Here is a 24869-nt window from a genome sequence, read left to right on the forward strand (position 1 = left end):
TTGTCGTAGGTCACTTTATGTAGGAATCTGTCAAACACACATTGCCCGTTTGCAGCTGGTACAAAATGCTGCTGCAAGGTTGTTAATGAATGCTGGGAAACGGATCGTGTTTATCTTTTTTTAGGTTGGCTACCAATACATTCTAGGATGCAGTATAAGATTCTGATATCTGTTTTTAAAGCACTTAAAGCACAGAATACTTGGCTGAGCTTGATCACCAAGGGGCGGGGTCTAGGCCACAACCACACTGTCAATCAATTCTACGTCTTAGAACAGCTCGTTCTGAGACAGTGCATTAATATGATTTATTGAGATATTAATTTAATTTAAATAATTTAATTTAAATAACATTAATTTAAATTGATCAAAAGGGACAGTAAATACATTTATAATGTTACAAAAGATTCTATTTCATATAAATATTGTTCTTTTGAACTCTTTTTATATAAAACAAAGCACATTGCGGTTTCCACAAAAATATTAATAAATCACGTTAATCATCATATTAGAGTGATTTCTGAAGGATCATGAGACACTGAAGACTAGAGTAATGATACTGAAAATCACAGGAATAAATTACACTTTACTATATATTTACATAGAAAACAGCTATTTTAAAAAGTAATTTTTAAAAAAAAATTTTTTACAATAACCCTATTTTTCCTGCAGTCTTGGTGAGCAGAACCCAAACGTTTGAATGGAATTGTATTTCAGAAAAAAAAAAAGCAGTTAAATCTCCTGATATTTCCACGGCTGTATGTTGAATCAGTTTTTGATTGTAAGTGTGTGAGAGAAACACAGCTGCAGCATCTCTCCTCACTGACATGCCCACTGTCATTACATTACTAATGGCTGAAGAAATTGCAGTCTTGGTGGCAGACAAACCACTATAGAGGGGTATTTATAGAGCGAGGGACCAGGAGGAGGACAACCTTGTTCAACTGGTGCACAAACACTCAAGGATGAGCATATCGCTCTGCTAATTCATATGCGTGTCGTTGGAAAATAAACAGAGTTCTGCAACAGTACCAGCCAAAAAACAAAACAGCTATGTTTTTAAATTTTTTTATGAAAAAAATTTCATTCAGTATCCATTTTTAAAAACTATTGGTTATCGGTTATCAATATATTAATATTTAATATTAATATCTATATTTATTTATTTCAATAAGTACAGTACATTTTAATGGCTTAGTGAAGTTTTTTGTTTTTGTTTTTTGTAATAAAAAAAATGAATTTAGTTTGTTTTCATTCAGTATCCATTTTAAAAACTATCGGTTATCAATATGTTAATATTTAATAATAATATCTATATTTATTTATTTCAATAAGTACAGTACATTTTCATGGCTTAGAGAAGTCTTTTGTTTTTATTTTTTGTAATAAAAAAATGAATTTAGTTTGTTTTTATTGAGTATCCATTTTAAAAACTATCGGTTATCGGTTATCAATATAATAATATTTAATATTAATATAGATATTTATTTATTTTAAAAAGTACAGTACATTTTCATGGTTTATCGAAGTATCTTTTTTTGTAATAAAAAAAAATAGTTTGTTCTCATTCAGTATCCATTTTTTAAAAATATTGGTTATCGGTTATCAATATAGAGTCGTTATAGAGTTATCGGTTACCGATATAGAGTCGTTATAGAGTTATCGGTTATCAATATAGAGTCGTCATAGGTTATCAATATAGAGTCGTTATAGAGTTATCGGTTATCAATATAGAGTCGTCATAGGTTATCAATATAGAGTCGTTATAGAGTTATCAGTTATCAATATAGAGTCGTTATAGAGTTATCGGTTACCAATATAGAGTCGTTTTAGAGTTATCAGTTATCAATATAGAGTCGTTATAGAGTTATCGGTTACCAATATAGAGTCGTTATAGAGTTATCAGTTATCAATATAGAGTCGTTATAGAGTTATCGGTTACCAATATAGAGTCGTCATAGGTTATCAATATAGAGTCGTTATAGAGTTATTGGTTACCAATATAGAGTCGTTATAGAGTTATCAATATAGAGTCGTTATAGAGTTATCGGTTACCAATATAGAGTCGTTATAGAGTTATCAGTTATCAATATAGAGTCGTTATAGAGTTATCGGTTACCAATATAGAGTCGTTATAGAGTTATCAATATAGAGTCGTTATAGAGTTATCGGTTACCAATATAGAGTCGTTATAGAGTTATCAGTTATCAATATAGAGTCGTTATAGAGTTATCGGTTACCAATATAGAGTCGTCATAGGTTATCAATATAGAGTCGTTATAGAGTTGTTCAAACTGTTCATGTTAGTTCACAGTGCATTAACTAATGTTAACAAGATTTAAAAAAAAAGTAAATGTTGAAATAAACATTAACAAAGATTAACAAATGCTGTATACTTGTTCATTATTAGTTCATGTGATGGGAATGACGGCGTTATAAATAAACGGTGTTACTAACGGCGTTATTTTTTCAGTAACGAGTAATCAAAATAATTACTGTTTTACCGTTACGAGCCTTATTGTAAAGTGTTGCCCAAAAAATGCATTTAAGGCCAATGGTTAAAGTGCTCCTAGCATGCTGTTCATAAAATCAATCAGCTAATACGGTAAATAAAGCAATTTTTGACATGCAAACTGTCCTCATATGGGTCTGTCTTCCTGAAATGAGAGACTCAGAGACTTTAATGCCGTTCCTGCTCATCAAACTGCAAAACACGGCTATTCTGTGGGCAGTTTTCCCAGGAGTTTGAATTTGCAATTTGTGATGGTGCATTATTCAAGCATAGTAAAAACAAAACCTGTTTATCATGACCCATGAAGACGGACCTGGTTTATTCATGGTTGCATCATTACAACCCATCAAATCTGAGTCAACATGCATTCAAAAAGCCTTTGCATTTCACTACACGATACAATCATGCAAAACACAAACATTTCAGGGAGATTTCCGTGTAAATATTTTGGCTAATTTGTAATATTAAAAAAAAAAACCTGGTAATGCTTTTCAGTTAACAATGAGAATTACATTTGATACTATATTTGTTAATGTAATTTAATACATTGTTTGTTCAGGTTAGTTCACACTAATGTTAACCCATACAACCTCTGATTTTAATAACGTATAAGTAAATGTTGAAATTAGGGATGCACTATATATCGGCCACATTATCGGTATCGGCCGATATATGATCATTTTTAATGTTATCGTTATCGGCCCAACAAGAACATTTAGCCGATATCTAAAAGCCGATAAATATCGTATTATTTTCTTCAGCTGAGACACTTTAAATGCACACTGTTCAACATAATGCTTTTAAATTGCTTGAAATACGATTGAAATCACTTTAAAAAAGGAAAATCCAGTTAAAGTGCAAAATATGCAGCGCAAGTCTGTCATATCGGCTACACAACATTAATATAAGAACATCATAATTGTGTTTGTATCTTGGCTTTTAATGAGGAGACTTTTTATAATCAGGCTCTCAAAAATTTATTTATTTTTATCGGCCGATATATCGGTTATCGGCTTTCAAATATAAAGAATTATCGGTTATCGGTATCGGCCTAAATTGTCATATCGGTGCATCCTTTGTTGAAATTGATATTGACTAAGATTAATAAATGCTGTTCATTCTTAGTTCATGTTGACTAATGAACAAGTGTTCCCAGAAAACGTTGTCTTGCTTATTGCTGCTGTTGTGTAAGAGTTTATGGGAATGTCCTCACCATCTCATAAGCGGTGACCACTTTCTTCAGGACTTCGGGCAGCAGGCCCTGCGCCTCCATGACGGGGTACTGGTCTCTGAGGTTGAACAGCAGGAGCGGGGTCGCGTCCGGGCCGCTGAGGCGCGGGGAGAGCGCTAGGATACACTGCTTCAGGTTCGCCACCGCGGACAGACCGCACAGCTCTTTAAACGGCACGATGGCGTTCTGCGGAGCACACACAGCGGGAACATTAAACGCTTTACAGCACAGGATCATATCCATCACCTCATGTTGAGCTGCCGATGAAACCCAAATTAATTATGAACATGTGCTGCGAGTCTCAGAGTAAAGCATGGCTGTGCGTTTGGGTCACTTTAATGTACATTTGTAAAGTAGTAATATTGCAATTTTTCAGTTAAAATAAGATGATTAATTGAATTATTTTTGTAAATTAATAATTTTTCTGAAATACTCTATTTTTATATACATTTTTATATAAATCTTTTTATTTAGTAATAATAATAATGTTTATTATATAAATATTATTCATAATGAAAAATTTATATTTTTAGAATAATTTATGAATTATTTTTATAATAAATAGCCTATAAGTAAAAATAAAGTAGTTACTATTATAAAAATAATAATAATAATAAAGAGTATTATATAAATGTTATTATTACAAAATATTATTATTTTATTATAAATATAAGCAAATACTACTAATAATTATAATTAATTAAATAATTATAATTACCATTTTAATTATTAGTATATCAATATAATAATAATAATAATAATAATAATAATTATTATTATTTTAGTTAAATTAATCTAATCACAAAATTCATAAAAAAAAGATTATATATATATATATATATATATATATATATATATTAGGGCTGTGCAAAAATTAATTGCGATTAATCACATCCAAAATAAAAGTCTGTGTTTACATAATATATTTGTGTGTGCTGTATATAATTATTTTGTATATATAAATACACACACGCATGTATATATTTAAGAAAATGTGTTATTCGTATATAAAATATTTATATTTATATAATATAGATTATGTATTTATATATATATATATATATATATATATATATACAGAATTTAAGCGCAAATAATTCTTAAATATATACATGCATGCATAGGTATTTATATATACAAAATAATTATATACAGCACACACAAATATATTATGTAAACAAAGACTTTTATACGATTAATCGCAATTCATTTTTGCACAGCCCTAATATATATATATATATATATATATATATATATATATATATATATATATATATATATATCTCATAATCACAATTTTTATCAGAAACATCCTTTAGATTTTTTTCAAAATAGCTATGATGGAGTGCAAATTGTACAATAATAGCAGGCTACATACTAACATACTGTGCATACATCTAAGATTATATTATTATTATATTATTAATAAGATTATAAATATATATAATTTTTTTCAAGCCACATGACTCTCATCAGGTTGCATATTTAAATCGGCATGTGGTGTCTAGTTATAATCTCAGAAATAAACATTATTATGCATGAACCCTTGGCAGTCAAACATGGATTCAATAAAAAAATCATGGCTGATATCACTGACGGCACGCTGAAAATGGAAGGTCGAGTGCACTGGATTGTGGGATATAGTATTCCTGTTCAATAGTAGGTCATCTGGGTATATTCCATGGCATGCCACACATTATATATTGTATTATGCACATATATACTACACACACACAGCAGACATATAGAGTATAGAGTTAGTATGGTCGTTGACCTAGTTGTGGGAGGTGACGACGGGAAAACAAAACCAAGCTGATGGCAGCAAGGTGCCGACTTCCCCATAGTGAACGTCCACGAACGCCAACTGCAGTAGGAAGTGGTTTGAGTGTGTGTGTGTGTGTGTGTGTGTGTGTGTGTGTGTTCTACAAAAGCACTGCTCTGAGAGTGGGAGGAACGCGTCATGTTTCTCGTGAAAGCTCCTCTAGTGGGTTTTAAACACAAACAACAGCAATATTTAACAGGGGCTTTTACACAGTATAAATAGTAGACAGGAAGAATGCAATGTAAACAGAGCTATTAAAATACGTATTATGCACAGTGTGTTATGAATAGCTTATGCTGAAATAAAGCAAACACCAGGAGACCTTGTGAATGCTGCTTCATCTATTCCAGGCCAGAGGAGAGCCCTTCGTGATGATGTAAAACATAAACATAGTTTACACTCGATCTTGATAATTATCCGGTCAGAATTTGAAAAAAGTGTTTTATACTGTATTATATGATCCCGCTCTTTTAAAACATTCATGTGCAACAAGACAAACGTGTGACACACACACACACACACACACACAGAGAGAAAGACACGCGTCAGTATCGTGCACACAGACCACACACCAGAATAGTTCTCTCATGCTTAAACTTGCAATAACACACACAATTATGCCAAAATGTCTATTTTGTCGAGTATCTGATGATGATGATGATGATGGTGAAGAGTTGGTGTGTGTGAGATCCGCGTCTAGTTAAGCTCAGTCTTAAAGGGACAGAAGCCAATAAAGCTTTCTGTCAGTAAAGTTAATCAAAGAACAAAATTACTCACTGCTCTTGACTAATGAACTTTTTAGCTTTAATAAGGATTAGACCATATTTAATTGATAATTTATGCAGTGCAGACTGTTTTAAAACTTCATTCAATTTCGGTATATGTCCTGTATATGACAGTAAGGGCACTGCTAAATATGACATTTATTTATTTATTTTTCCTATTGTATTATTGAGGCAATTAACAAGCTTGCAGTAATGCAAAGAGGTCAGTATTTAATTTAGTAAAAAACATTATTTTATTTTGAAAAAAAAAAATTAGATTCACAGTGCATTAAGTTGTTGTTTCTAGTTTGAGTAGAGAAATGCATATTTCAGCATTATCTGTCACCGTCTCGTCTTTTAAAACACTTCCCATACTCTCAGTTTAATCTGACTTCAATTTTAGCTCACGTAAACGCCTGTTTAATACCTTGTGACTAAACAAAGGGCGCCAATGTGAGTGTGCACACCGATGCGAAAAACGGCGCACGTAAAAGCGTAATTTTTTTTTAAAAACTGCCTCGGGTTTGTTTTTTGGTTTGATGCGCCACGTCAAAAACTATCCTACAGAAGAGGATTTGGGCCAAGCAATAATAAAAAAATGAAATCATCTTGAGATTAAAGTCATTACAATGCCAGATTAAACTCGTAAAAAAAAAAAAGTCGAAATACAATCTCAATATTAAACTCATTAAATATCAAGAATAAAGTCGTGTTTCGAGAAAATACTCGTCAAATTTCGAGAAAAAAAGTTGAAATACAATCTTGAGAACAAACTCATTAAATATCGAGAATAAAGTTGTGTTTTGCTAAAAAAAAGTTACATTTTGAGAAAAAAAAGTCGAAATACAATCTTGAGAACAAACTCATTAAATATCGAGAATTAAGTTGTTTAAAAAAAAATTCGTTAAATTTCAAGAAAAAAGCCGAAATACAATCTTGAGAATAAACTCATTAAATATCAAGAATAAAGTAGTGTTTCAAAAAAAAAGTTGTTAAATTTCGTGAAAAGAAGTCGAAATACAATCTTGAGAACAAACTCATTAAATATTGAGAATAAAGTTGTGTTTCGAGAAAAAACTCGTTACATTTCGAGAAAAAAGCCGAAATACAATCTTGAGAATAAACTCATTAAATATCAAGAATAAAGTTGTGTTTCGAGAAAAAACTGGTTAAATTTCGAGAAAAAAGTCGAAATTCAATCTTGAGATTAAAATCATTAAATATCAAGAATAAAGTTGTGTTTCAAGAAAAAACTTGTTAAATTTCGAGAAAAAAAGTCGAAATACAATCTTGAGAATAAACTCATTAAATATCAAGAATAAAGTCATTGTGTTTCGAGAAAACTTGTTAAATTTCGAGAAAGAAGTCGAAATACAATCTTAAGAATAAACTCATTAAATATCGAGAATAAAGTCGTTGTGTTTTCTCGAAATCTTTAATTCAAAATCTTTAAAACACAACTTGGGGGCGCTCAAACACAAAACGGTCTTACCAAGCACACATACGTAACGGCGAAGAACACATACGCCAGCGTCTACACTGCCGGAAGACGAGGAAGATGCAAGGCGAGATGTCATTACATTAAGCGCCATCTAATGTCAGGGAATTAATTAGCAGGTTCAATCGGCTCATCGTCAGCGAAAATCGCTTGGGTGTGAACACAAAAAATGTGTTTAAAAACGCTGGCGAATAACATCTTAGTCCGGGTCCGACTCATTCAAACTGATACGGTTGCATGGATGTGTCCTCAGAGACTCCCGCTGCCATTCTCTAAATATCTCCTCCACTGTTGTCAAGGCAACACTCCACATGCATTGTCAAAACCACCGATCTATATAATCATTATTGTCAAAACACCCGCAGAACAGAGGGGCGGAGTCAGCGAAGCTCATTATCATTTAAAGGCACATGCACTGAAACGGCGTGCTGAACACAGAGCTGTTTTTGACCAGGTAAAATGAGTGTTTTCTTACAATACTAATGAGAATTTTTAATGAAAGTATATTACAAACTTTTAATTTAGACCCTAAAGAATCAAATTAACTCGTATGAAAATGGCCTTATATGACCCCTTTAAGACCAGATTCATTACAATAGACAAATTTAATTTATTAGTAGGGCTGCACGATTAATCAAAATTTCCATGTAATCGCACTTAAACCGTTTTGGCCCAAATACAAAGCAGCAGCATAAAGAAGCTGCATTAAAATATTATGTTGATTATAACTGATCCTGGAATATGAGTCATGGTGATTTTGACAAGATTGCTTGCTATATGTGCATTCTTAAAGGCAACAGACCAAAAACCAATGAAGGGGAAACAAATTGAAACACCATCTGCGGTATAATCTTAAAACGACAAGAAAAAAAAAACTATTTCCTGAAAATCTTCAGTGCTTTCCTGTTATAAAAAAGCGCTCCTTTTATCCATGATGAGACAGCCTAATCTCTTCTTAAGGGGATATAACTGACACATGCCTCAGGACATACTAACCCTGAGTTATGTAACATTTTCCACATTAAATATTAAAAAGGATTTTGGCTGATCTCCTACCTGTAGCCTATATATGAGTATATTTTCAGTTCTCATGGCTAAATAAGGGACTGCGGTTGATCCCCGGAGTATTTTTGTGCCAGTCTGACAAGTTGTGCAACATCGAGGAATTACAACTGATTAAAATCAGCTCTTTTGTTTTTTGTTTATCAGTGCCAGAGATTTGGGTTCAAATGCTTTTGGCCTTGTGAAGAGAAGCGTCCTCTAAACTGCGTTTCCTTCTCAGGGTCGACTTTCTGATGTGCACTACAACTTTCTCACGCTATGAAAAGAAGATACTTGCCACAATGAAATAAGGTTGGAGAGTCTTGGCAAGCTTCAAACTAAACATTTGCAGAGTCGAGGCATTTGCATACTTTGCAGACACTGAATGGGTGAATCTCACAAAACCTTCCCAGATCATTTTTCACCTAAACATCTAAAGAAAGAAAACATAACAAGACCCCAGCCCATAAAAAATATCATTACCAATTGCATTACCATACTGCAATATGATTTTATTTATATTGCATTACAGCAATGATGGTATGCTGCTTTAAATCAAGGAAAAGAAATTTTATGTATATATCTTTTTTGCAATTATATTTAATATATATTTTTAAATATATAAAATTTATTTCCTCTTATTTTAGATTTTGGGTTGAATGCAACAATATTCATCTAAGCATGTTACTTCTGGGTTTATTGTGTCTTTGCATTAATTTGCACCTTATTTTGCAACACTGATACTGAAGTAAGCAATTTTCTTGTGCGAGATCCATTAAAGGAGTAGTTCACTTTTAAAAAAAACTTTTGCTGATAATTTACTCGCCCCCATGTCATCCAAGATGTCCATGTCTTTCTTTCTTCGGTGGAAAAAAATTAAGGTTTTTGATGAAAACATTCCAGGATTTTCTCCATATAATGGACATCAATGGGGTCCAAACGGTTCAAGGTCCAAATTAGAGTTTCAGTGCAAACTGCAAACTGTTCAAAGGGCTTTAAACGATTCCAGACGATGAATAAGGGTCTTATCAAGCGAAACGAGCACTCATTTAATAAATAAATAACAAAATTTAAGCTCAAATGGTCTCCTTGCTCTGTTCTGTGACACACATTTGTGAATCTCTTGTACGAACTCATTCATCGAAATGAACAAATCTTTTTTCGAGTCAATTCATTCGTTTCGTTCGTTGAATGAACCAAACGACTCTGAAAAAACATTTGTTCATTTTGATGAACGGGTCGTTTAAAGCCCTTTGAACAGTTTGCACTAAAAGTGTCTTTTGGACTTTTAACTGTTTGGACCCCATTCAAGTCCATTATATGGAGAAAATTTCTTTAATTTCTTTTTGACGGAAGAAAGAAAGACATGGACATCTTGGATGTAAATTATCAGCAAAAGTTTTTTTAAAAGTGAACTACTCTTTTAACGCCTATAGGTAGATAACTAGAAGAATAAAAAAGTGCATTAAACGGTAAAACTACTTGAGCTACAACCCCGTATGTTTATGCTCATAATTTGAAATTAAAATATGTTAACAATTAAAATGTTGCAATATAAAGCAGCATAACAGACTGCTTGGGTTAGGGTAAAATAACTGAAAGCAAATGACAACGGAAGCCGGACACGTTCAAGTTACAAATAGCTTCACCTGCACTTTTAAAGGGATAGTTCACCCAAATATGAACATGATGTCATTAATGACTCTCCCTCATGTCGTCCCAAGCCCGTCAGTGCCTATCTGGCACTGAACGCGGATCCACAACAGAACCGGAAGACAATACAATGCTGAATACAGCCGTAGTTTGTTGTTATTTTTGAACCAAAATGTATTTTCGATACTTCAAAACATTGTAACTAACCCACTGATGTCACATGGATGGACTACTTTGATGATGTCTTTATTACCTTTCTGGAAAAGGACAGTATACCGTACACACATTTCCAATGGAGGGACTAAATCTAAAATATCGGAGGTCTTAAAGGCTTGGGACGACATGAGGGTGATTTTGGGGTAAACTAGCCCTTTAAGAATAAAAAAAATAAGGTGTATATAGCCGTTCTGGCAGTCATTTGAAAACAGGTCAGGACTGTGTTTCTGAATAAGGTAAGCGCTGTCTCACCTGCATGTTCTCTCTGAGATCAGTGGCCTCCTTTAGTGGCTGTGCAGCAGATTTAAAGACTTCATCTACAGCCTTGATGAGAAGTATCCTCATACTGGCGTATTCCCGACCCCGCTTACTCTTGCGGACTGAAAGCCCCCTTTTGTGAGGCTTACCCCCACCCCGGCGGTTCGTAATGGCCACGTGGACGAAGAGCCAGGCGTGTGGAAGGACTTCACCCGTCAGAGACTGGAGGGGAATGTGGCGGAAGCCAGGCTGAATGCATTCAAACGGGATCGTGTACTGACCGATAAACTCGTCCCCAATGTAGTCGTCATCCAGAACGACAAAGCGCACCATTGCCAGTTCCGGAAGGTTGATCTGAAACTCGAAACTCTCATCAAAGATTGGGTTATCGCCATTCTGATGGACCGTTTTAGTCCTTTGCTCTGCACAATCCGCAGGGATGCCATGGATCTCAACGTAAACGTAGGGATCGACCACATCGCCCTTGGCGCCTGAACCCTTGGGTTTGGGGAAATTTTGTCCGCTAATGATCTTTATGTGAAGGAGCTGTGGAGACACTCCCGGGACTGAGTCTTTCGTATTGGCACTGAAATAAGACACCTGCTCCCTCATGATAGCCGGGCGTAGAACGTAACCACAGTTGCCGTTTTGTCTAAACCAGCCGATGTTGAGGTCCATCATGAGACCTGGCGTTTGATAGTTCATTGCTACTATTTGACAGCCGCATTTCCAAAAGTCCTGCGGGTTCATGTTGCTGGAATCGATTCGCATTGGGCTAGGGTAAACCCTCGCTAGGAACTTCTTGTTGTAGTTAACGAAGTCACCAGGGTGGTCAGTGGCACAACGACTGGCAAAGACCTCATTGAAGGAGCAGAGCTCCCAGTGCTTCTGGTTCTGGAAAGCAGTCTGGAAGTCCTTAAAACTAACAGACTTGCATAAGGTTACCATTTCAGAGAGATCCTTGGAAAGCTGGAAGTTTTTGGGTTGAACGACCGTCCGCTGTTCACTCCCCTCGTTGTTCAGCCGTTGAGACATCTCGGCACCCTCGTCCTCATCCGTCACCTCGCCTTCGGAGCCGGTGCAGTTGCTCGGCAGTTTCTTTCCTTTCAGAAGAATCTTTCCCTTTAAGTCCGAGGGGGACGGAAGGTAGCTGTCGTCCAGGTTAGGAGGATCCGAGTGAATTCGGTCTCCGAGTATTTTCTTCAGGTGCTGGAACATTACCTTCTGCTGCTTCAGGGAACAGTGGTTCTCCAAGCACAGGATCAGGGGAAATTCCGAGGCCACGAATGCATACTTGCTGATGATGTCGATGACGCTGCGAAAGACAATCTGTGAGGTCATCGTGTGGCCCGTGTAAATGAGCGGTTCGTTATCGGGGCCGTCCCACACATCAAGTTCCACACTCCTGCAGCCCATCTTTAGGGCACGGATGTAGCCGGTAATGTCCGAGGGACCCTTGAACTGGTCCTCAATCAGGTACGTGTTGTGAGAGGAGTTTATGTAATAGTGGGAAAGGGGTTGGTTCATGTCTTGGCACACTGTTTTCTGCTCTGGATCAAAGATGTGGCATTCCCCAGACATGAGGTAATTGGTAAATCCATCCAGGGAGAGCCATCCCTTAAGTTGCCCTTCCTTCGAGGGTTCATACTTCTGAATAACTTCCACACTGATGTCTTCGCTCACCTTCGCCATGCCTTGCTCTGCCTCTAAAAAGATCATCAGGTCCTTGGTGTCAAGGAATTCCTTGTTGCTTGAGAACTGCACCAGCAAAAAATAAATTTCCGGTCTCGTGCAAAGGTCGTGAAAGACTTCGATGAACTCCTCCTTGGTCACGTCAGAACCGGTTTTGTCCCTCGCTTTGTGCAACTCTTTGAACTTCAGCTCTATCTTGACATTTTTCACTCCGGGACTTAAGTTCTTGATCAGCTGTACGGCTGAGCAAAGACTAATGCATTTCCCCCCGATGATGTCCGCTTCGTCGAAGAGGTCACCCAGCCAGGACGCACGCATGTTGTCCTGACAGCTCTGAATCATATTAAGAGTGTGTTTTCCATACGATATTAAGTACCTGAGTCCAGTCACCCATATATTTGCTACGTCGGCTGAATTTGCCACTAAGTCAAGCGATTCGTAGTTCTCCCCGTAGATGATGGAGAACGCGCAGTCCTCGGAAATCTGATCCGAGATCCCGTTGGCCCTGAAGGTGTCTGTGTTCTTACCGGTTCGCACCTCTTTAATTGATTTTATGTCAATCTTCGCCTTGTCGGACTCTTTTTTGGACGGCTCCCACCGCAGAGACTGCATGTCGGCGTCTAGGAGAAAGTATCGGTAGTAGACTCTCGAGTTGGAGCGCACCTTCCTCAGTTCGGACCCGTCCACCATAGAGTTAATGCAGTCGCTCGCACTGCTGATCTTCTTCTCTGTTGGCATGCTGCTGAACGACACCGTCTTTTTCCTTTCCTTGCACCGCCTGGAACCATCCTGGAAAATAAAGCAATTTATCATCAGTATTGAAATAGTAGAGTACAGGGGAAACCAACCCAATCTCACGGGAATTCGTACGAATTTTACGAGGTGGCTAACGACCTCACTCGTAAGAATTACAGTAGTAAGATTTTTCTAGATCGTACATATTTTACGAATTGGCCAATAAACCTAAACCTACACATCACGTGGGTTTAGACAAATCGTACGAATTCATATGAGTGAGGTCGTATGAATTAGTACAAATTAGCCACTTCGTATGAATTCGTACGAATTACCTACCCCTGACCCCGCCCCTAAACCTACCCATCACGTGGGTTTAGACAAATCGTACGAATTCATATGAGTGAGGTAAATTAATTAGTACAAATTAGCCACTTCGTATGAATTCGTACGAATTACCTACCTCTGACCCCGCCCCTAAACCTACCCATCACGTGGGTTTAGACAAATCGTACGAATTCATATGAGTGAGGTCGTATGAATTAGTACAAATTAGCCACTTCGTATGAATTCGTACGAATTACCTACCTCTGACCCCGCCCCTAAACCTACCCATCACGTGGGTTTAGACAAATCGTACGAATTCATATGAGTGAGGTCGTATGAATTAGTACAAATTAGCCACTTCGTATGAATTCGTACGAATTACCTACCCCTGACCCCGCCCCTAAACCTACCCATCACGTGGGTTTAGACAAATCGTACGAATTCATATGAGTGAGGTAAATTAATTAGTACAAATTAGCCACTTCGTATGAATTCGTACGAATTACCTACCTCTGACCCCGCCCCTAAACCTACCCATCACGTGGGTTTAGACAAATCGTACGAATTCATATGAGTGAGGTCGTATGAATTAGTACAAATTAGCCACTTCGTATGAATTCGTACGAATTACCTACCCCTGACCCCGCCCCTAAACCTACCCATCACGTGGGTTTAGACAAATCGTACGAATTCATATGAGTGAGGTCGTATGAATTAGTACAAATTAGCCACTTCGTATGAGTTCGTACGAATTACCTACCTCTGACCCCGCCCCTAAACCTACCCATCACGTGGGTTTAGACAAATCGTACGAAATCATATGAGTGAGGTCGTATGAATTAGTACAAATTAGCCACTTCGTATGAATTCGTACGAATTACCTACCTCTGACCCCGCCCCTAAACCATCACGTGGGTTTAGACAAATCGTACGAATTCATATGAGTGAGGTCGTATGAATTAGTACAAATTAGCCACTTTTTAATCACTCGTAGGAATTGGTCGTGAGATAGCGTTGGCGAAACATGAAAATTTGAATATCGTGCAAAAGCAAATTCAAAATGAGAATATTGTGAAAATGTTTTCATCAGCCATAATCATCAAAATTGTAACGATGCATGTAATTCTATATGTAAGTCTATATAATATATTAGTTTCACCTTTTAAGTTGCATTTCTGAAATAAATGAACGATATTCTAATTTTTCGAATTTCATCTTTATATGATGAACACTTTTAAGAAACATGCTTAAATGGACACATTTTGTTTGATTATTCATGAGTTTATTTCACTTTCAGGATACCTGCCATAAAGATTTTTTAATGTTTTAAAAATGTCTCCTGGTAACCAAGGATGCAATTATTTGATCAAAAATACAGTAAAAACAGTGAAATATTATTACAGTTTAAAAGAGCTGTTTTCTATGTGAATATTTTTGAATTTTCAACATCATTACTCCAGTCTTCAATGTCTCTTTTGAAAACATTTAGCTATTTAAGATAATGTGCAACATAGTAAATACAGGGTCATTATTGATTACATGTTGGTTTTAAAATATAAACTACTAAAGTTGCAGTTTTAAGTATGTAAATTAACATAAAATAATACAAACTGTATTTTCATGTTGTTGTGATAATGTATCATCACTGTGTTGTGACCAAAAAAAACAAGAACATCAACATGTCCTTTTCTTCTATACCACCCTGAGCCAGGAGGCAGGACAATATTGAGCTACACCAGGCTTAATTAAGAAAATAATTGCATCCGTTTCACAAAGAGAGAGAAGTCTTCACTGGGGTGTGTGTGGCCTAAGAAAAATGAGCAGAATTGGCACATTTCCTTGAAAAAAATCAATCAAAATCATGATCGGTGCTTCCCTTTTTTTTTTTTTTGCCTCTTCATTAAACAAAGAAATACGGCTGTTTAAAATCATGTTTTTTTTTACTTCCAAGTCCTTCCAGATCTGATGATAACAAGAAGAATAACTCAAGGAAAGACTGCCAGACTTCCAGCCAGCCTTAGATAACATCAACCGAAAAGACATTAAATCTCTCTTGTTATAAACCAGACAGACTTCATTAGTGTCATTTGTCTACAGCTCTTTTTGAAAATTAACAGGTTTAGATGTTCAACGTTGTCTTCAATGTTGGTAATAAAAAATAAAGTGTTTTTGTGCCGTTTGCAGTTACTCAATTTAAATGGTTGATTAATTCTAATTAAATTCTTAATTGTTAAATTGAATTAATTAATATTGCTTGTGACCTGTTGCCACAATTTTAATTAGTATTTAGTGTATTATTTTTTTACAGTGTATAATTTCTAAAAACAACATAATTTCTAAAACAGATAATTACATTTAAGTATTTTGAGTGTAAAAGTGGCAAATGCCTAAAAAGTGGTTTCCAAAATAATCATTAGTATGTGAATCTGTAAAACAAAAGCTGCACATTTGAGATGGAAAAGGTATGTTATGTAAAGAACTGAATTCTGGATTACCGCTGGATTATCCACAGACATTCATGCATGACATGGTTATTTAAATGACTTATATATCCAGGTGAAAGAGAGGATCAATGAAGAAAAATGAAGCTTTAATCTACTTTTGACTGGATCATGACTTTATTTTCTATAGCGCCGTAAAAATAGCATTTCAAAGAGCTTCGCAAGAATAGAAACAAGATACAAACAATGCATTCATAAAAAAAAAATATCAAATTAAAACATATAAAAGTCCAATAAAAGAAAAATAATAATAGTGAAATCTCCGGGTTCACATAGAAATTGGATGGACACCAGAATTGAGTCGGATTAGTTTAATAATAAAGAAAATAAATAAAGAAAATTGTTTAGTTTACACATAAACGGTTACATCACCCATCTTTCAGTGTGTGTAAGTGTATAAAATATCAGGCTGAGCAGAAACTAGCGTTTGGACCGACCGTGAGCCCCAGAGACTGACAGAATACCACGTTATATAACACACTCATTCATTCATTTTAATTACAGACCTTTCAGCTGTCTCTATTCCAACATGAAAAAAACAATAAATAAGACTTTTTCGAGAGTTGTCGCTATGATCGGTTTCCATTATGGCAACACTTTCCAGTATAAAAGCATTGTTTTAGTCATTTCCAGCACACAAACTACATCTGTCTCTATGAACTACAGTGGGGATTGACCCGTCAGCAAACACAGGCATTCCCTTTGTCCCGTGGTAACCCCTGTCCCGTGAGAGGTCAGGCCTAAATCTGCTCCAAACGCCCGGCACTCGAGGCCAGTAATGGCCGAGCCCGTGTCAATGCTTCGGTCCACTGGATGTGTTCTAGCTGGGTTAGAGAAGTGTGCCGTCCTGAGCTCTGGAGGTTAACCTATTTCTGCTTCTACAGTGTGATTATTAAACATCAGTGGGAAAATTAGCTTTCTAAAACCTTTTCCCAATTTTATACATGGTTTATATTTATAACATCATTGAATATTTGTCGGTTAAATTGTGTTAAAACCACAATTTTAAAAGCAAATTTTGAACAAATTATAATACTTCATACTATTTTATATACTTTTTGGGGTCTGTGAGATAGAAAAACAGTAATATTGTGAAGCATTTTAATATATGTTAAAGGAGTTGTTCACTTTAAAAAAAAAAAACTTTTGCTGATAATTTACTCACCCCCATGTCATCCAAGATGTCCATGTCTTTCTTTCTTCAGTCGAAAAGAAATGAAGGTTTTTGATGAAAACATTCATATAATGGACCTCAATGGGGTCCAAACGGTTCAAGGTCCAAATGAGAGTTTCAGTGCAGCTTCAAAGGGCTTTAAACGACACCAGACGATGAATAAGGGTCTTATCAAGCGAAACGAGCGGTCATTTTTAAAAAAATAACAAAGTTTAAGTTTTATAAGCACAAATGCTCGCCTTGCTCTGTTCTGTTCATGACTCTCTTGTTTGAACTCGTTCATCAAAATGAACAAATCTTTTTCCGAGTCATTTGGTTCATTCAAAGAACGAAACGAACGAATTGACTCGGAAAAAGATTTGTTCATTTTGATGAACGACTTCGAACTGGAGAGTTTGCACTGAAACTGTCTTTTGGACCTTGAACCGTTTGGTTCCCATTGAAGTCCATTATATGGAGAAAATCCTGGAATGATTTCATCAAAAACCTTAATTTCTTTTCGACTGAAGAAAGAAAGACATGGACATCTTGGATGACATTGGGGGTGAGTAAATTATCAGCAATAGTGAACTACTCCTTTAAAGTGTAATTTATTTCTGCGATCAAAGCTTAATTATTATCAATGTTGAAAACCAATTTAATGCATCCTTGCTAAATGTATTAATTTCTTGAAAAAAACAAAACAAACATGTTGCACATTATTAAATTGCACATTCAAAACACTGTTCTTTTTTTCGGTCTCGCATGCTTTCGTGTTTCCTTAAGGAAATCTGAATGTTTAAAGAGACAGGCTCTTCAACGGAGTCAGAAACTCAGTGTGTGTGTGTGTGTGTGGTTGATTATCCGACACAACAGTGTGTTCTGCTAGACTTGACGGGGTATTATTGTGTCAGCGGCCGAAGGCCTGGAAAAACAGCGGTCAACTCTTACATAACGCACATTCTTCAAGTCTCATGCAGACTTTTCAAGAATTAGTCGAAACATTATCTCACGCTTTAACCTTCTCTGCTCATGCTGACACGTTCAGGAAATGACTGAGTAGAAAAAAATACAATTTCAGACAGTGATAAAAATAACATGTCAAAAATGACAACACCGCGGACCACATCTACAACCGATAGGAGCCTTCGGCAAGATCGTTGTTGAGAAACGGATCCCCATCTGAGAGACGCTCCAGGTCTCGTTAGACTGAACTAAGAACATCTGATGCACGTTTATTTTTTGCCCAATTACAAAAATATATGATTAAAGGATGCAGCCCTAATACACATCTGATATTTCAACGGGTTTTCGTCCTGATAAGATGTTTTAAAGTCTCTTCTGCTCACCAAGGCTGCATTTATTTGATCAAAAATGCAGAAAAATGTAAAAATATTTTTACAATTTAAATGACTCTTTTGTATATGAATATATAGTAAAGTGTAATTTATTCCTGTGATCAAAGCTGGATTTTCAGCATTACTCCAGTCTTCAGTGTCACATGATCCTTCAGAAATCACTCTAATATGAGGATTTTGTTCTTAAAGGAGTAGTTCACTTTAAAAAAAACTTTTGCTGATAATTTACTCACCCCCATGTCATCCAAGATGTCCGTGTCTTTCTTTCTTCAGTCGAAAAGAAGTTAAGGTTTTTGATGAAGACATTCCAAGATTTTCTCCATATAATGGACTTCAATGGGGTCCAAACGGTTCAAGGTCCAAATGAGAGTTTCAGTGCAGCTTCAAAGGGCTTTAAACGACACCAGACGATGAATAAGGGTCTTATCTAGCGAAACGATAGGCCATTGCAAATATTTATTGAAAAGTTTAAGTTTTATAAGCTCAAATGCTCGCCTTGCTCTGTTCTGTGATGCGTGTTCGTGACTCTCCTGTTCGAACTCGTTCATCAAAATGAACAAATCTTTTTTTGAGTCATGACTCGAAGGGTCCTAGAAAAGACCCTTATTCATCGTCTGGTGTCGTTTAAAGCCCTTTGAGGCTGCACTGAAACTCTCATTTGGACCTTGAACCGTTTGGACCCCATTGAAGTCCATTATATGGAGAAAAATCCTGGAATGTTTTCATCAAAAACCGACTGAAGAAAGAAAGACATGGACATCTTGGATGACATGGGGGCGAGTAAATTATCAGCAAAAGTTTTTTTTTAAAGTGAACTACTCCTTTAAGAAACATTTATGATTATTATCAATGTTGAAAACAGTTAAGCTGCTCCATATCTTTAGTGGTAAACATTTTTTTCCAAGGATTCTTTGATGAATATAAAGCATTTATATGAAATAGATGAATTTGTAACACTATAAATGTCACATTTGATAAAGTTAATGCAGCCTTGCTTCTTCTAAATGATCCCAAACATTTGAACTTTCATTAGGGCCAGTAAACAAACACTCACAATAAATGATATTTTATATTACACAGTAGATATTTTTGGAGGACTTTGCATGACATTTTTCATGTCTGCGCTCTTTTGACGTCACAGTGAAAGATTTGGGACTTTACGTGTTCCTCATCAGCCAATCAGTGATGTCCTGATGTCATTGTGGCTCTAGAGAGGTCACATGACATTTGGTTTGGAGTTTTGGATGGGCCTGTAAAATAAAATTCCCCTGGACTAATTTAATAAGTTTAGTTTCAGATCTTGAAGGGAAAACCGTGGCTTTTTGCCACCTGATGTAGCCAGAGCTGAATCCTAATGCCAAACGTTCTCAGGAAAAGCCGAACCGCATGACTAAATATAATCTGGCTGATCTGAGCAGAGGTCAGACGCGCGTTGACCTTTAGGTGTGGCCGGTTTCTCGTGTCTTTGAGGCCAGGCGTCCTTCCCGAGGATTTCCTTACGGCGTATTAGGGACGCCCTCACATCCCAGCGCTAGAAAAACAATGCTGTAAAACCCCTCAGTGTCTGCACAGCCGGCTCATTATTCCCGTTAAAAAGTCTATTTATGGCCAGTTACGTAATGACCGCCTTTTTCAGGCCTGCTGGGATCAGGTCAGCCGTTTCATTGTCTTAATGCACACAGTTTGATTACGGTTCACATGAATACCGACATTCCTCATCAAATCACATTACTTTGATAAAGTCTCCCTGTAGTCAATCATTGTATCCCTTAAAACTCACCTTTAATCATCAAAATGACATATTTAAACGTTTTTTTTCCCTTCTTCATGCCTTAAAATAGCTTGAATGTAACTCGACACCCTTGCCTCATTTGCATATATTTGCAGAACAGAAATCTGAACAGTGGTTAAACACAGTTTCATGAATATGCAAATGAGCCCCGCCTCCACTCACTCACTCAGAAATCCACTGGTTGACGATCACACGTTGATCTGATTGGTTACAAGGTGGTTTGTGACACCAGCGATTTCAAAGCGTGTTTTTGAGACTGTCTGCAGTCGGTCACTGCAGTTTTAAGGAGGAAATACTGTCCACTTATGAATTTGCACATGGTTTAAGCGTATTAAAAACAACAACAACATTAAAAGCTGGATTTTCACCACAGGGGGACTTTAAAGATTGTACTATTTGAATTGCATAACATTTAAATTAATTTCCATAACTTATAATAAATAATCTAACCCTAACCTGATGATAAAACCACAATTCTGCAACTTTCACTTATGAGCAAAAATCTGCCTTTAAACTTGAAAAACTAAAATTTGACATTTAATGTGATAATTATCTACACTCACTGACATATGAAATTTTTACCGTTCTTTGGCCACACCGTCCAGCCCAACACTCTCAGAAAAAAAGGTACAAAAGCTGTCACTGAGGCTGTACCTTTTCAAAAGGTAAACTTTTGTATCCAAAGGCTGCATATTGGTACCTTAGTGGTACACATTAGCACCTAAAATGAACATATTAGCTCATGAAATGGACATATTAGCACCTAAAATGAACATATTAGCTCATGAAATGGACATATTAGCACCTAAAATGTACATATTACCACCTAAAATGGACATATTAGCTCATGAAATGGACATATCAGTGCCTAAAATGTACATATTAGCACCTAAAACGTACATATAATCACCTAAAATGTACATATTAACACCGAAAATTGACATATTACCACCTAAAATGTACATATTAACACCTAAAATGAACATATTAGCTCATGAAATGGACATATTAGCACCTACAATGTACATATTACCACCTAAAATGGACATATTAGCTGATGAAATGGACATATCAGTGCCTAAAATGTACATATTAACACCTAAAACGTACATATAATCACCTAAAATGTACATATTAACACCTAAAATGGACATATTAGCACCTAAAATGTACATATTACCACCTAAAATGGACATATTAGCTGATGAAATGGACATATCAGTGCCTAAAATGTACATATTAACACCGAAAATTGACATATTACCACCTAAAATGTACATATTAACACCTAAAATGGACATATTAGCTCATGAAATGGACATATTAGCACCTAAAATGTACATATTATAACATAAAATGTACATATTAGCACCTCAAATGTACATATTAGCACCTAAAATGGACAAAAGTTTACCTTTTGAAAAGGTACAGCCCCAGTGACAGCTTTTGTACCTTTTTTTCTGAGAGTGTATACATTTTATTTCTAAAAATATGGTGACGATTATTAATTTTTCTGTCTGTTGTTGACAGTATTTTCTGATTTCTGAGAAAGATAAATCCAAAAATCCCCTCTGAAAAAACCTCTAACTCTAATATGTCAAAAAAACCATTTTCATTTTGAAACTGTGTTTAACCACTGTTCAGATTTCTGTTCTGCAAATGTATGCAAATAGGTTCATATTTATTGGATAATGCACAATTTGCATATGTAAACAAACATGTTTCAGGAAACTGGGGAGAGGGATTTCTAGTAGTTTAATTGCCTTAAAAAATTAACACTCTGATATATTATTCTCTAATTAACCACATAAAAAGAAAATATTAATGCAACGGATTGAAAAAAAAAAACATCAAAAGAACAGTTCACTTACTTTAGCGAAAACAAAATGAAATGCGACGATTAATTGCGATTAATCGCATCCAAAATAAAAGTTTGTGTTTACATAATATATGTGGGTGCACTGTGTATAATTATTTTGCATATATATATATATAAAAACATACACATGCATGTATATTTAAGAAAAAAAATATTATTTATATATAAAATATTTATATTTATATCTATATACATGAAAATATTTCTTAAATATATACAAGCATGTGTGTGTATTTATATATATATATATATATATATAAAATAATTCTACACAGTGCACCCACATATATTATATAAACAACACAAACTTTTATTTTGGATGCGATTAATCATGATTAATGATTTCACAGCCCTAGTTCACTTCACACACACCTGAAAGTTTCCAAGAGATAAAAGCACACACACATGTTAATTGAGGGATTAAAGAGAACGAGGGACAGAGTCATTAAGAGAAGGATTTCCAGTGTATTTTTGCCTGAAAATTTCCTCTGTGTTTGTCTGATAAGGGACTGTTCTGTGCCTCCACCTGATTAGAAGTCCCTAATGGATTGAAAGCTGTTTTTTTTTCTGGCTAACTGCACCGTCCTGAACGGCGTGTCCCTCGGAGATATCCACCGGGGAGCCGCTATTTATCCGCTACTCTTCAATATGTCACTTTTTGTGATTACACTGCAGCACATTTTGTAGTGCTTTACTGGGAAAAAGGGGCTGACATCTGCTGGATCGTAATATACTCAACACATTAATCACAATAACATGAAAACATCCGGGTAATACCGCTTTCAAAGCCTCTCCAGCAATGTGGGCATGAAATACACTGACCCCGAAAAGTATTTTGGACACCTAAGCCACAATTAAAAATGCATTATAACAGAATACAGAAATTACAAAAGCAGCATGAGCGAGCGAAGCTTTTCTCAGAACCAACTTCACTTTTTAGTAATGGCTTTAAGGGTACGAAAGCTGTCACTGGGGCACTTTTGTCCCTTTTAGGTGCTAATATGTACCATTAAGGTATAAAAGTGAACCTTTTGAAAAGGTATAGCCCCAGGGACAGCTTTCATACCTGGCTCACAACATGTCAGGGCAGGGTTTATGCATAAACTATAAAAATAAAAGTATTTAGTGAGCTGCCAGTGTTTTAAAGTGCTTCATTATGCATTTTTGGGGGGATATTCCCTTAGCTGTTTTGTGAATGTTGAAGGTCTGCAAAGTTTCAAAGAGCAGATAAATATTGTTTTTGCCTCCCAAAAGGAATAATCACTGACAAAGAAAAATGACACTGTTTTCTGCTGACAAAGCAAATCCGCTTTAGGGGCTTTCACACACAGGTTAGTTATAGGAACTTAAAGGAGTAGTTCACTTTTAAAAAAACTTTTGCTGATAATTTACTCACCCTCATGTCATCCAAGATGTCCATGTCTTTCTTTCTTCAGTCGAAAAGAAATTAAGGCTTTTGATGAAAACATTCCATGATTTTTCTCCTTATAATGGACTTCAATGGGGTCCAAACGGTTTAAGGTCCAAATGAGAGTTTCAGTGCAGCTTCAAAGGGCTTTAAACGACACCAGACGATGAATAAGGGTCTTATCAAGCGAAACGAGCGCTCATCTCAAAAATAAATAACAAAGTTTAAGTTTTATAAGCTCAAATGCTCGCCTTCGTGACTCTCCTGTTCAAACTCGTTCATCAAAATGAATGAATCAATTTGTTCATTTCGTTGGTTGAATGAACCGAATGACAAGAAAAAAGATTTGTTCATTTTGACGAACGAGTATCAAAAACCTTTTTGATCAATTTTGATCAAAAACCTTCATTTCTTTTCGACTGAAGAAAGAAAGACGTGGACATCTTGCATGACATGGGGCGAGTAAATTATCAGAAAAAGGTTTTTTTTAAGTGAACTACGTTTTCCTTATTGCATTCGCACCATCAGTTTGAACTTTAAAGTGATAAAAAAAGTAAAAAAATTTAAGTGATTCATTAGTTTGCAATCCGTTTAACAGTCCTATCTTATACATTATTAGATAGAAGTTAGAACTGTCACACAAAGAAAGTAAACAGTATACGAAAAAGTATTATAGCGTCCAGATGAGCAGAAATCCATAATCATGTTTTGCTGCAGCTAACACTGTTTGCCGTGGAGTAAATATATAGCCCATAAACTGGGTTTACACAGCTTTTTAAAAATGATGGATGCCAGTGTTTTGCATTCGTTCTGCCAATCAACTTTACTTACGTCACTGCTAGTAATTCCTATTGTACAAGTAGGAGATAAATTAATTCCCCCAAAAGGCATTGCAGGAACTAAAACCGTTCCAAATTCCTGCGGTGGAAACATGCCGAAAAGATGATATTTCCATAAAGTATAGGACGCCATCGTTACTGTTTGCATCAATGTGTCAAGCGCTGAGGAAATTCATTATCTTAAATACAAATT

At 35.8% G+C, this 24869-nt stretch overlaps 1 protein-coding gene across 1 annotated transcript in view; it reads right to left on the reverse strand.

Annotated features, from left to right (window-relative positions):
* plcl2 (phospholipase C like 2) overlaps positions 1-24869 on the reverse strand; it is a 118673-nt gene that overhangs the window by 83150 nt on the left and 10654 nt on the right. Inside the window, exons 2-3 of the mRNA XM_089118089.1 lie at positions 10987-13473; positions 3723-3926 (exon numbers count right to left, since the gene is read on the reverse strand). Of these exons, the coding sequence (XP_088974215.1) occupies positions 3723-3926; positions 10987-13473 (2691 nt within the window). The remainder of the gene's footprint in view (positions 1-3722; positions 3927-10986; positions 13474-24869) is intronic.

Source organism: Pimephales promelas, chromosome 12 (genome assembly GCF_988280905.1).
Source record: "Pimephales promelas chromosome 12, fPimPro1.hap1.1, whole genome shotgun sequence".
Taxonomy (NCBI): Eukaryota; Metazoa; Chordata; class Actinopteri; order Cypriniformes; family Leuciscidae; genus Pimephales; species Pimephales promelas.